This window comes from Telmatherina bonti (assembly GCF_933228915.1).
Source record: "Telmatherina bonti genome assembly, chromosome: 23".
Lineage (NCBI taxonomy): Eukaryota > Metazoa > Chordata > Actinopteri > Atheriniformes > Telmatherinidae > Telmatherina > Telmatherina bonti.
In genome coordinates this window covers 7,509,339-7,523,586 of record NC_136632.1, presented here as the reverse complement: position 1 = coordinate 7,523,586, position 14,248 = coordinate 7,509,339, and the positions used below count along the sequence as shown (strand labels likewise).

General features: G+C 41.3%; 1 protein-coding gene across 1 annotated transcript; it reads right to left on the bottom strand.

Moving 5' to 3' along the window:
* Positions 1–1,578: 1,578 nt before the first annotated feature.
* Positions 1,579–12,266, bottom strand: scyl2 (SCY1 like pseudokinase 2; the record flags this gene model as incomplete). The annotated part of the gene is made up of 18 exons (XM_079263268.1): positions 1,579–2,746; positions 2,846–2,968; positions 3,055–3,132; positions 3,219–3,288; positions 3,403–3,503; positions 3,636–3,754; positions 3,834–3,966; positions 4,466–4,579; positions 4,816–4,938; positions 5,132–5,143; positions 5,354–5,530; positions 9,581–9,706; positions 9,833–9,949; positions 10,144–10,365; positions 10,469–10,618; positions 11,413–11,557; positions 11,757–11,914; positions 12,090–12,266. The coding sequence occupies 18 exons, from the start codon at positions 12,264–12,266 to the stop codon at positions 2,114–2,116; spliced, it is 2,778 nt and encodes a 925-aa protein (XP_079119394.1). The 3' UTR covers positions 1,579–2,113.
* Positions 12,267–14,248: the final 1,982 nt, after the last annotated feature.

Sequence of the window (14,248 nt, the reverse complement as noted above, 5' to 3'; positions counted from 1 at the left end):
TCAGAGGGTGAAACAAACATTTGTCATTTTAAAGTAAAGGAATTATTTATTTTGTGCTTTAACATGTTTTAAACGTCATGTCAGCACTTTGTTTACTTTCACATCTCAACAAGACCTCTGTTGTGTTTCAGCAAGAGAAAGTGATGTTTTCTGCGACAATATTAAACATGTTTCCTGCTCTTTGGTTTGTTTTTCCAAGTCGAACAAGCACGCAAATAACGACAAAAGCTGGCGACATTAGATTGTGTTTCTTTTATATATGTACACATCTTCACTGATTTCACCTCCGAGACCAGCACCTCGACACATAAAACACAGTTCACACTTCATACACATGACAGCAGTAGTTTACAAAGGATTTTGTAGAAGAATAAGCTTTAGATTTCTGCTTTGGGGTTCTGGCAAAACACGCGACACACACGCAGACGACCATATATGGGTGGCGAAACCAAAACGGCCACGAGCTCGTGTCGACCCGCAGGTGAAAAACATCCACTCAGACACATTTCTAGTCTTGTTTGCCTTAAAAAAACCAATAAAAAAAAAAGGTAGGGAATGAAAAGAACCTGTTAAGTTTAATGAGTAACGCTGCCATGTGGCGTGAAAAGAAAAATCCAACACAAGACTTTACAATCCAGCACGTTAACAATCATCAGCAGAAACAATGTGAGCAAGGTGCTTAAAAACACTCAGAACTGTTTAAAAACCTCTAAAATGTAAAGATTTATTATGAATACACAATGTTCAGCTGTTTTGAAAATCTGACAGACTTCTGGAGACACTGTAGGTCAGCCAATCGATATGCACCCTGAACAACCAATAAGGATTATTGCACTCATCTAAGGCCTCTTCCACTGTTAAATAACTTTGTGTTTACCCTTCATGTCACCCCCACGGGTCCTCGGACAGCTTCAAAGTGCTGGAACCAAAATATATAGTGATATCTTTAATATATATTATGATAAATCTTCATTTCATGAATTGATCAGCAAAAGTTTGACCGATCTCACGTGGAAATTAATGCAATTGGTCACAAAAATCAACCAAAAAAAAAAAAAAAGTTGAATGTTTCTGTTGTCGCTGAGGTCAGTAACAAAGCAAGGCATTCAAAAGGAAAAAGACATAGAGCAGAGTGCGACAGGAAAATGTTCATACGTGAGTAACTAATCGCGTACCCCTGAAGGCACATTCGCATCAGCAGTGCATGAGCGCCATGTGTACGGCCGTTAGCATTAGCATTAGCATGTTGTGAAAAGGAAACTACTGTAACACATCACACTCCATGATAACTCTTTAATTATGTTATTACTGAGTCAGTTGTAAGCAAAGTTGGTAAACTTTGTGTTTCACTTGTTTATAAATCAATTTAAGGAATAAAGAGTGAAAGCTTCGCTACGCCATAAAAAAAAAAAAAAAAAAAATTAAACTACGTAGAAAAAACTTCGACAAGTATGAGTACAATTTAACAATTAGATGTTCGTAATGCTGCAAAAAGAATCGCCATGGAGATGAAGCACAGAACTACATGGTTCGCTTCATGTATGTCACAACTTGAGTTGCTTTTCTACAAGGGGGCTCTATAGGGGGGGGCTCCTGGATGCAGATCAGTGCAACACTTCAAGCCACCTGATGGATGCCGACTGTTCCTAAGACAAGTTTCTGATCACTTCTAGCATGCTGCAGATCCTGAAACAATCAATAAAGCAGTGAAGATGCCAAAACGTAAGCAGCTGTGAAGCATTTAAGCAGCCTCTCCTCATCCACAGCATCTTGTTCATGAACTAAAATACACTCCATTCACTCAACCATTCGTCACATTACCCTAAACCTCAGGAAGAAAAGAAGAAGCTGGAATTCATCTCAACCCATCCCAAGAATGTCAAGTACAAAACAGTAGGAAACCCGCAGCATATACAGACCACAGCATAGAAGTAGAAATCCCCACCCGAATGTACCTCCGTCTGGTCGAGAACATTGGAAACCAGGTTAAATGTGGGCACAAGTCAGACTCTAAACCCAAGTGAGATTAAAAACAAACAGAAAGACCCCTGAAAGTCCTCCACGGTGCGTCTTGTGAGAATTCATACTCCTCCTGTGTGCAACTGGGTCGTGTTTAGCCAAACAAGTCTTTCAGATCGTTGTTCACAGATGCGCTTTGTTTAACCCCAGCCTGGTTCATGCTAGGAGCTCCAGCTGGCTGAGAAAAGTTCTGGGGGCTGAAAAATGGGTTCGCTTGCATCCCAAACCCAGCGGGCACCCCTCCCATAGCTACTGGCACACCCTGCATCTGGGTCTGACTGTTCTGGCCTGAACCAAACTGGCTTAGCCAGGGGGTGTTGCTTCCAGGTGTGGACTGGGGACCCATTTGGTTGAGAGGGACTTTGGGCTTGCTGGGTGTAAAAAGACTGTCTAAGGCTGACATGTCAGGAGCTTTACTGGTCTGCCCAGTTGGTCCTTGATTCTGTGTGAGGACTCCAAAGTTTGGGGTGCTGGTGGTGGTGGCCATCCCACCATAAAGGCTGGGGCCTGCGGGCCGCATGCCCATTCCCAAGCCTCCTGTCTGAAAGCCCATCGTTGGGTTGAAACCGTTTGACATTGGAGCACCCATGGAGCCCACCATAGGACCAGTGGAAGGGAAGGCAGGCATGGTGGTGCCCTGAACTGGTGCGGGTTGAGCTGTGTTGGCCAAAGACAGGCTGTTGAGGGATGTCATGTTGTTGAGCAGGCTGCTGGTCAGATCTTTAGTCTGGAAGAAAAAGACCCGATTCATGACAACAAGCTGGTGTCGCAGCGCCCGTGTGTTGGAGCGCCTGTGTGTCGAAGTGCCCGTGTGTTCAGGCTTTACCTGCGCGTTGGCCGTGGCGGCTGGTTTGATTGATTGTGGCGCCAACGGCTGCTGGCTCCTCAGTTTGGCCGCCTGCTCCTGCTCCTTAGCCAATCGCTGCTTCTCCTCCAGCGTCAGAGACATCTAGGAGGCGTGCAGAGGCAGATACAACGTAAACCAACTGACCTGCGGACACAATGCCTAAATGCACTATGAGGTCATGTACGTACTCTGTTTGGCTGCGAGCTTGTTGAACTGGATCCATTTTCCTTCCCATTAACGCCAGTGCTACCGAAGATGTCATCAATCTGAGCACAAAAACAGTCCACAGTCTCACAACACGTATGTGCGTTCAACGAACACCCATATTATCTCAGATAAAACCGCCTCCTACCTGGTTGCCGGAGTTAGGTGGGCTCTTGGTCTCCTCTGATTGGCTCCCTGGATTTGAGATGTTCAGACTCCTGATGAACGATGAAAACACAACATTAAAACATATTTAATCCTCATTTGAAAGATTAATTGTTCGTTTCTTAGAACTAAATAAGCACACAAACTATCGTCAAACGAACAGATACCTCTGTTGCTCCTGCATGACGTGCAGCTGCTCCAGCTTGGTCTTGTGTTCAGCCTCCATGCGGCTCAGCATGTCGCGGATAACCACCATAAAGGAGTTAAACTGAAATATGGACAAGATCATCGCATCTTCTTCTACTGCGTCGTGTACAGTGTGTGCAGTCAAATAAAAAAACTTTTGGAATGAAAATTAATGAGACATTTTCAGACATGGATGAGTCTTGTGGTGCGGTACCTGGTTAAGATTGAGGTTGTTGTCTATGCTTAGAGAGACGAGGTGGGGCAAGGTCTTGGTGGCAAGATGCTCCTTTGGGATACCAAGCTTCTTGTGACTGAAGGTGCACTTATAGATACCTACAGTAAGCAGGAAATGGGTCAAATATTAGATCATGAACTAATCAGTGAACGACTGTTGATGCTCTGGTTTGTTTACCTAAAATGCCCATGAGCACAGCTGGTTCTCTGGAGGGAATCTGTTGTAGGAAGGGCAGGATCTCGTCAATGACGAACCATTTGTCTAGATATTCCAGAATCTTTCCCAGACACACCAGAGAGTTCACTCGCACCTGCAGATGATTCATTTAGTAGTCGACAGCGACAAAAGTAAGAAGGAACATTAGTTGGAGAGGGACAAAAATATAAATACATAATTTTTTACTGTTATTCTTTAGATCATTATTAATTTATTTCAATAAAATTATTATTTTTTACTTGAATTAAAAAAAAAAAATCAGTCATTTAAAAAAACATGAATAAAAACCAAACTTTTATATATAAAATTTATTATACATAAAATGTATTTATATTTATATTATATAATATATAAAATATATATATATATATATATATATATATATATATATATTTTATATATATATATATATATATATATATATTTTATATATATATATATATATATATATATATATATTTTATATATATATATATATATATATATATATATTTTATATATATATATATATATATATATATAATATACATATCTACACACAAATACTTTTAAATAAATAAAAGAGAAGCATAAATGTTTGATGGACGACTCACAGCAAGTGAGGAGGTCTGTAGGCAGGCCGATTTGATCCGGGGGATGAGAGAATTCTTCATAGACGGATATTCGATTAGGTTGGCGAACGTTGGGATGATGTTCAGGCACAGCTCCTGCTCAGCCACAGATAAGACGATATGAAAAATGAGTGTTATGATGCAGAGAATAGCATTCATTCTCTCTGTGCTCTCCAGATCCCACGAAAAAGCTAGAACAAAGAGCGCCTGCAGGCAAAATAATTAGAGCTTGCCAAGGTTTCCATGTGGAATACTAAAAATGTACATCCATTAATCAAAATTGGCAGCTGGTGTGGAATTTTCTGCAGAACTAAAAAGTTTCCCTTTTTCACCTGGATCTGTACTGAGGGAGCCTCCAGAGCTCTGTAGACCATGGGCAGCACGCTGTTCTTGATGTCCTCTGGAGGCGTCTTCGTCAGAAGCAGGTCCATCTTTTGCAGGAATATCAGCAGGATCTGCACACCACAGTAAGACCAGTTAGGAAAAGCATACTGGAAAAGAAAACTCGCTTATGTGTCACGATGGAGAATGTTTGTAAGTAGAAGTGAGTCAAAACTGTGATTTTAGTGCAACTTTTAGCGCTACGGACAACACAACACATACGCCAGCTGATGTGACAAGAACATATTCACAGCAGAGACCACTCACCATATTACTAGCCTGAAGAGGCATGGGAAGAAGAATACAGAGAGAAGATTTTATACAGCAAGCGCTTTAGTCAGCTTATATCCACATGATCAAAGCCAGAGTCAAAACACACCGGTGACATCGCTTAGTCTTGCTGCTATCATGGAAAAACCTCAGCTGTCTCAGTACCATGGACATGCACAGCCTCCAGTTCCTGTAAATTAACCCAACATGCATTTCTACCTGAATGGGCTCCTGCTGCTTGAAAACAGGCGTCAGATCAGGCAAGATGAGGCGAGTGTATTCCTCCTTGGTGCACTCCTCTGCAATCAGCAGCACGTTGGGCAGAACGAAGGGAACCATGTCTGGGTTGACAAACTCGGAGGTCAACGCGGGTAAGATGCGATACACCACCACTCTCTGCGGGGAAGAAAGGACAAAAGAACCTGCCATTGTTAGACTGAAGGCTCAGAAGGTCTGTTTAATATCATCAGCGCGTTATTTGTGCTTTTATATTTTCTGCTTTTACAGTTTTTAATCCATCTTGTCGAATATGCTTTGTTTGGAATCTGTTTTTCCACTCATTGAAGACTGAACTTTGGCATCCATCTCGCAGCCTGCTGTACTCTGAGCTCACCAGCAGCTAAAAGTCAGTCTGATGTTGATCCGTCTTATCTATTCGTCATTTTTTCCTGTTTCTTTTCCGCTGATACTGTCCCCCTGCGACAGTCATTACTAGGGATTCACCGATACCGATAATATGAGCACATCACTCCGGTTTTATCATCTCTGCACTGGCTGCCTGTGCACTTTAGGATCCATTCCGCTGTACCTCTCTGAGCTTCTCCATCTTTACACACCCTCTCCATCTCTCAGGTCAGCTGACTAACTACTTCAGTCTGTACCGAGGACGAAAGGGAAGCTCAGGGGGACCGGGCCTTTGCGGTGGCAGCACCTAAACTGTGGAATGAGCTTCATTTACACATTAGACAGGCCTCCACTATATCTGCTTTTAAATCTGTACTGAAGACCCATTTATCTAAGCTGGCTTTCTGCACAATAAGTTGACTTTTTAGATCTGATTTTATTTTGATTGTTTTCATTTGACTGCTTTTATTTTTTGATTGTTTTTAGATGTCTGAATTTTTTTTTTTAAGTTGTCCTAATGTATGTTATTTATTAGGTTTGTTTTTAACCCCCCACAAATGTGGCACTTTGGTCAACATTGTTGTTTTTAAAGTGCCTCATAAATAAAGTTGTGTTGTATTGTATTGTATTAGCAGTATCGGTATTGACGCAATACCATGTTTGTACTCATACTTGGTATTAATAGAAGTTCAAATACCACACGAGTCAAGCCAGTGCAGATGTGTTTGATGACATGCTTCGGACATGTTTTAAAAGAAATAAATGCCTTGAATGTTAAAATGTGACATTTTTTGTTCCACTAAAAGTTAGATCTTTGTTCCAAAACCACACATTTATAGTTGTATTTAGGTAAAATGTGCCAATTCAGAATAAAACTTGTTGAAATTCCTGAATCTGTATCGTGATGATATTTGAATTGGTGAGGTAATTTCAGAAAGGATGGGTCATTTATTACAACCTAATGAAATCTTACACAGTTATAACAGCGATAATAACCATAGTCACAATAATGTTCACATAAACAGGTTTGGTATCGGCAAATATTGGTATCCGCAGATATTCAAATTTCAGATATCGGCATCGGATCAGAACTTGAAAAACGTGGATCAGTGCATCCCTCGTCATTACGCTGATATCCACTTGCTAGTATGTGACACAGCATGAGAAGCGACTCTCAGCTGTAAAGTGATGCAGCGTCCTGTGAGCAAAAGTTGTGAAAAGGGTTGTCTAAGCCTTGCAACGCTCCTGGATCAACAACGGATTCTGGAAAGTCCATAAATACCAGTATGCCATTAAAACAGGTCAGAAACTGAGGCTACGTTCACACTGCAGCCCTTACTGCTTAACAGGTAGTATTACAGGTAAATGTGACCCGTCTGCAGACTGCTGTGTGAACGGCTCACGCTCCAGAAGCGACCCGGCTGCTCAATTGAATATTAATCAATAAACATTAATGACATCACACACAGAACCGTGGTAACCAGAGGAAACCGTTAAAACAGTGCGTGGAGGTAGTCGGCAAATTTGTGAGCAGGTTGTGATAAAAAAATTTTTTTAAAAATGCTGAAGAGGATAAATAAATGTTATTTTGCTATGACGTCCGTCCTCGGAGCAACTGCTGCTACATCAGTACGGTGGAGTGTGTGAACGTGGTGTCGCAGACGGGCCGCGAGCTGGAGTTCTTCCAGAACTTTAGGATATCAAGAAATACTTTTTACACATCTGTCAACAAATCGCCTCAAGACTTTGGAGGCGTGCCACGTTGTTTAGGAGACCCATTATCCTTAGAAAGGGAGGAGCAGGGCTATACTGCTTAGCAACGGGGGCAGGTTACCGCACCTTAGCTAACCTGTTAAACATGGCTAAAACCTCTGTTTGCTCTGTGGTCCATGACTTTTCCAGAGATGTGCAACATGTCCTCATGCCTGAAGGCAGAATGCCTCTCCAGGAGATCCAGAATGAGGTCAAAGTAAGGCTGCTCGATTATGACAAAAATTATTTTGTCATATTATCACGATTATTTTGACTGAAATTGAAATCTCGATGATTTAACACAAGTATCCAGTATTTATAAACAACGCTGCGCGTCGTTCTCAACTCCATGTCGTGCATTATAACCGTCTAATTCACGGTCCCGAGTTGTTAAATCCGATTTTACAGCTTATATAGGAACTATTTTACGTTGGCCTGGATGTACGTTTTATGCCAAACAACGGCTGTCAGGCTGCAGCGCGTTTCTCTCATTCACCTGTTAAAAGACGGCTGATCTGAACCAGCTGATTAACACGTTGCTATGGTAACGCCCCGGTAACGGAGGGATATTACAGTGTTTAACTTGCCGAACTATGTATAGGAAAATAATGCAGCCAGCTGTCAGTGACAATGGTATAAACTATGTTTAGGTGAACTTCCACAACCTACTGCAGTTATTCTACATTGACCTGCAGCCGGAGCCGACTGAGACTGGCCGCCTGGGAGTGCTTTAGGACGGGAGAGGCTCCCGCTGCTCCTTCCTTACAGTAACTGCAGAACAATATGTGCCTTTAAGTCAGTCGCCAAAACACCAGAAAAGTCTCTAATAACTCCAGTAAAAGCTGCTAGATTTGTCGCTTTTAACAAAAAGGTCGGCAGATTTAGCGAGAAAGTCGCCAAGTTGGCAACAGTGTCTGAATGAAAGCAAAGCGGCTGTGGGAGGAGTTTACAGCACAGCGCTGCAACGCCAGAGATGCTCGATTAGCAGCTGAAGACAGCAGGAGAGGAAACTGCAGAGAGAAAAATAATCGCACCCTTTTATTTTTATGATTGTTGAAAACCCAGATCGTAATCGAGATAAAAATCTGATTAATCGCCCAGCCCTAGGTCAAAGTTGCCCTGAATGCGACCGGGTCGTTCAGCCTTAAGTTGAGCAGCAAATGATCAGATATGAGGAGGAATTGAGGACCACGTATCCAAGTGGCTTGGCTCGCATTGAGGGGAAAAGTAAAAAGTCAGGTCTGTGTCGTTCAGGCCTTGTCGGTAGCAGGTACGAAGATACGAAGATATTTTTCTCCGACTCAGTTTGTCATCCACACAAAAACACAGATTTATGCAATCGAAAACGATTCTTTAAGAAACTGCCGATTGAAGGGAAATTTGCACGTCTGCATGCGGACATGTATAGCCGGAACGCTACCGTCTGCGACAGAAAGTACCAGAATGTCACACGTGCAACCTTTGTTTTCAACAGCGTGGACGTCCTCAGAGCTGTTACCGTTATCTGTTGTCTACGTACTCCGTGTGTGTTTGTTTTACACCGCTGTCAGCTCCACGTAGACGACCAAAGATTCAGCACCAGTATTTTCCACCATATGATGTTGGAGGCATGTTTGGTGTTTTGTGGACGTGACGTCATGAGATGGAAGGTTGTTCTGATTGGTCAGGATTAGAGGCGCTACTGCCGCCTGAAGGTTTGATATGCTTTTGAATTTGCTTACTAACACGGTTATGCAGATATGTGTGGATGGATTTGTTTTAGACAAACTAGGTCATGTCATGTTTTTTTTACTGGCCAGAGGGGGGAATATGTTGGGTTTTACAAAAACACGTCTATGCATGGACAAGGTGTCAGATTTGTAATGAAAAGATCAGATTCAGGTCGTGTAGGGACAAAAAGATCAGATGTGGTTCACTTCAGCCTGCAGTCTGAACGCAGTCTTTTACTTTTATGGCCAGGAGTGTTTATAGTGCTACTTTAATATGCACAAGTATGAAAACAGCAGTCTCAGCAAAGCTAATGCATCCTTTTAACCTGTTTCACGCTGCAGCTCCAAACCAGAAGCTTACCTTTGGTAGTTTGGGCAACACTTTGGGAAGGCCTTTGAAGAACTGGGACTTCTGGAGGTTGTCCCGCTGGAACAGGGAGTCGAAGTACTGCAGAGTTACGGCACCGACGTCGTCAAAAAACGGGATCTAAAATCCACACAAAAATGCAACAAATGCATTCTGAGAAACATTCAAATATCACAAACACATAAAAAGAGAATACATCTTGAACTTTAGCTGATTATTTTCGGGTTTTATTTTTTAAGTTGGAACCTTGGTCATCTGGTCGGCGTCGGGCCGGACGTTTGGGGTGACGCTGAGCAGCATCTTCACATGTTCCCGAACTTCCTCAGGGATCTTGTTTAGCACTGCTGGACTGATGCTGCTCAACTACAAGAGAACAGAAGTGAAAGAGAAGCTCTGCTGAAGAATATTACTCAGTCAATGACTTAAATCTGAGCAAGGAAAAAAGTGCAAACTATGATTGTTTTTTGGACAAACCCTTAAATAACTGAAAATACAGACAGGTTTACAATCATTTGTTTCTGTTCAGTCGCTTTCACAGGAGCCACTCCTCCACTCACCTGGTCCAGCTGCCTGCTGAAACTCTTAAAAATGTCGTGCTTGTTCACTTGAAATACAGGCTTGCCCTCACTGAATACAGCGTGCATCACCACGCCAAGAGAGTACATGTCGGAAGCAGCGTCACAGCTGACGGAGAGTATGTACTCAGGAGCCAGGTACTCAGGATTGGGGAGGCAGAGAGGAGGAAGGTTGGGCTCCCACTCTTTAGATGTGTACTTGGGCTAAAAGTAATGAAAGAACAAATGGATGTAAAGGCTTCTGATAAAAGGTGAAAGCAGCAAGCAGGCAGGTTAAAAGGCATTAGGATAATAAACGTATGCGTACCTCGGCATCTGAGGGGTTGTTGGAGGAGATGCTGAAGTCAAAGCCCATGATCTTCCAGGCTCCACTCTTGTTGAGGATGATATTCTCTGGACACAGGTTGCCGTGGACCATTTTAACCCCACTGTGGAGAAAAGACAAACCCTCCGAGATCTGGAGACACCGAGTGAGGGAGAGAGAGAGAGAAATATGTGAAAATGTCAATTTGAATGAAAATCCAGAGGATAAAACCATTTTCTGCATTATTTCCTGCACTCAGAATCATCTCATTTCACCTCAGACAGGAGAATCTGTTCACCTGTATTCAGGTTTGTGTGTTTGATGCGTCGCTTTTAAACATTTTCACGTAAGCATGACTCAGTTGGGTATAACTGCGCGCTACATAAGAAGTATACCCATAATCCTACAGGTCAAAATATTTAAGACGACAAAATAATTCAGACTAATGTGATGTTCTTACTAATTTAACCTGAAAATGAGACTAAAAAGGTAATTGAAACCTTTTAAACACAATGTCCGTTTAAAAAAAAAAACAACTTCATAAAAAGCTTGTAATTATAACAGATTTTAAAAGACTTGCAAGATTAATAATGAACTTAAACCCAATTTATGACCTAAGCTCGTAAATTCTTTAAAAAGCTAAAGTAAAAAGGGAATTTAAACATCAACCTTTCAACAGGTAAACTGTGGCGGGTTTCCTCTGACAGTCTGACATTTTACAGACCAATCAATGAATTCTAACAGCAATTGTTTGATTAATTAGTCCGATCCAATCCAACTTTATTTATAAAGCGCTTTTATAACAACACAGTTGACCTAAGCGCTGAACACCAACAAACAATAACATTATACTAAAGAATAAAATATTTTAAAAACAATAAAATTATTAGTGACAATAACAGTATAGAACAATAAAAAACCATTAGTTCAACCCCCATCGATCTCACCTGCAGCAAGCCATATTTGGTCTCCACGTCATAGAGTTTATATTCCTTGATGTCGTTGGGCACTGGGCTGGGCAGGTTGTCCCACTGGCCCAGCACATTGGCCAGACTGGCGAACACTGGCTCTGTGCAGAATGCCAAGCAGTCTCTGAGGTCCAGATGACAAAATGATTTCAGACGACAAGATAACAACATGTGCCAAGGCTAAAAATCAAACTAAATGTTGTGATATTTGGACAAAAACTAAAGTAACACTGGTGCAAAAATAAAATGAACACATCCCCCTCACTTTATTCCTCTTTGCTTCTGTTTACATAAACAGATAAATAAATTTGTGATGCAATCACCGTGACTCTTCCAGAGGATGCTGCACCGTTAAGAGACGGGGATGACGCAGCCTCGTCAGCTGCTGCACGCCTCTTTTCAGTGAGTCAATGATCTGGTCCTTGTCAAACTTCTGATACTTGTCAATCATCTTCTTATCAAACACAAACACTGCCACTTCCTGAGGAGCGACAAACAACAAAGCACTCAAGGATTAGCTGCGTCCTGTTGCGGCGTCCTGAGACGACCTCTTCAAAAGCAAAAGCATTGTTAATCATTTAACCATGCAAGCAGAGTCTAAACATGTTTGACAATGATACGGTGTGGTCAGAGTGGAGCTATAAATACACACACACCTGTTTGGTGGACTTCTTGGTGCCATTATAGATTCTCCAGCACAACCCAGGACCTCCACTTGCAATATGTCGCCCAACTTCGAACTCTCGTGTCACCGGGTTGCCCATAACAGCGCTGGTGACGTCCGCCGTCACCTTAGTGACGGTGCTTTTCAGCTTGTTCAGCATGGACTCCATGTTCAGGCTCGATCTGGAAGCTGAGGTAAGACATTGATTTTAATCAAAGAGGAAAGAGAAGTGGTTTACAGAGTGGACTTGGTTAAATGTGGAAACACACGGTGGTCTTTACAAGCATTGAAGGAGACAGTGTGTTCTTCTGGCAAATCTATCAGACATGGACTCTAATGCACCTGCATGAAAATCTGCACATCAAAGCACTTCCCGTTGTCCTGCCTCGGGAGTATAGACATTGAAACAGCATAAGCTGTCTCCAAAAATATAAAATGACTCAAAGCACACTCAGATGCACAGCAATAAGGCTCTTTAGAAAAAAAAAAAACAACAAATGTCAGTGCCTTAAAAGCATGTTGGCCAAAAGTAAGTCAGACAGCAGAACACAGCTGCAGGTAATGAAGCGCTTCATAATGGAGTTTTAGGTCCTTTCATGAATAATCAAATAAAACATCTAAAAAAAAACAACAAAAACCTCATATGTGCATTATAATGCATGCTGTGGGTTTTAAATTTGCAATTCCTTATTGTCTATTACAGAAACAAATGGGAACAAGCACAAATTTAAATGAAGCTGTGCAGTTTGCCAGCGAATAAAGCTGATATGTTTTCATACAATGTACAGAAGCATCCCGCTGTGCTGTGAAAAGGATAGTCAGCAACTGTGTCTGCCTCATCCAACCTATTTCTTTTCCATGTTTTTTTTAGTTATATATGAATTAAATCCCTCATGGAAGATGTACACGTGTTTAAAGGAGTACTAGGTTATCTAAATATGCCCCAAAGAGGATCAGATGGGTATATTTAATAGGGGTGGGAAAATAGTATAGATTGCTTCACAATTTGAAAATCGATTTTTTTTTTTCAAATAAAAATAATCCATTATGAAATGTTAGACATTTTTATGGTTTTTATTTATCTTTTTACTGGTCTTCTTGGGCATTATAGCAGCAGAATGATGGTCTGGTTCCTATGTTGTTTTTTCCTAACTGAAATCAAGAAAACAGATGAGCAAAAAAAAAAAAAAAAAAAAAATTACATTTTTTTTTGTTTGTTTTTAATCTACAAAAATCAGCAAAATCAAAGAAATGTGAGAATCGCAATCAAATCGGCACCCAAAAAATCAGAATCAAATCGTAACAAAAGCACATCACCACAACCCTAATAGTTAACCATGCGAATCTCAGTGCTACAAAACACTGCTCACAGTTTATGTCTGGAAAGAGTGTCATAGACTTTAAGCCAGTGAGTAGTTATAAATGTAAACCCTGTTTCTGATGTTCAGTGATGCAATATTTTGTGACACATTTCCTCTGGCTTCTTCAGACTGCAGATCTTAATGATTACTGTGCTTCTAACTAAGCATCTAAAGTCTTTACATGTAAATAATCATCAGTCCTTTAACGCCAATAATACTCAGTTCACTGGTCTAAGCTTTAATATGGACTTTAAGGTAATGGGCAGACTGGAAGGATGAGTTTTTCAGATGTTAAGATCACAGAAACCACCTACATGGATCCTGCTTATAAACACATCTAGCCAAGAACAACAGATAGATCTCATTATAAACAGATTGGTAACTTTGGTATGATATGACTAAATAGTCCCACAATAACTTCACATTATTTACCCTCGTTAGGCTAAAACTTTGTTAATTTTCTCGTTCAACTTGACTGGCTCGTCTGATGTCGACATCTCTCTCTGTTAGCCAACTTAATCGTGTTGCTCAGCCCAAACGCAGACATCAATGTTAGCAGGACTGTTGGTATAAAATAACCACTTTTTTAAATTCTTTTCAAGCCTGATTTCAACCCGCTGCTTGTTCATGGAGCTAATGCCACTGTCACACAATGAAAAGCTCTTTTCCAGACAGATCCTTGGAGCTAACTAGCCAGCAACGCTTAAGTAAGCAGCTTCGTTTCACACACAGAGCGACGTGTTTCATCTTTAAAAGAGAAGCCTTCACAAAATAAAAACATAAAACATAT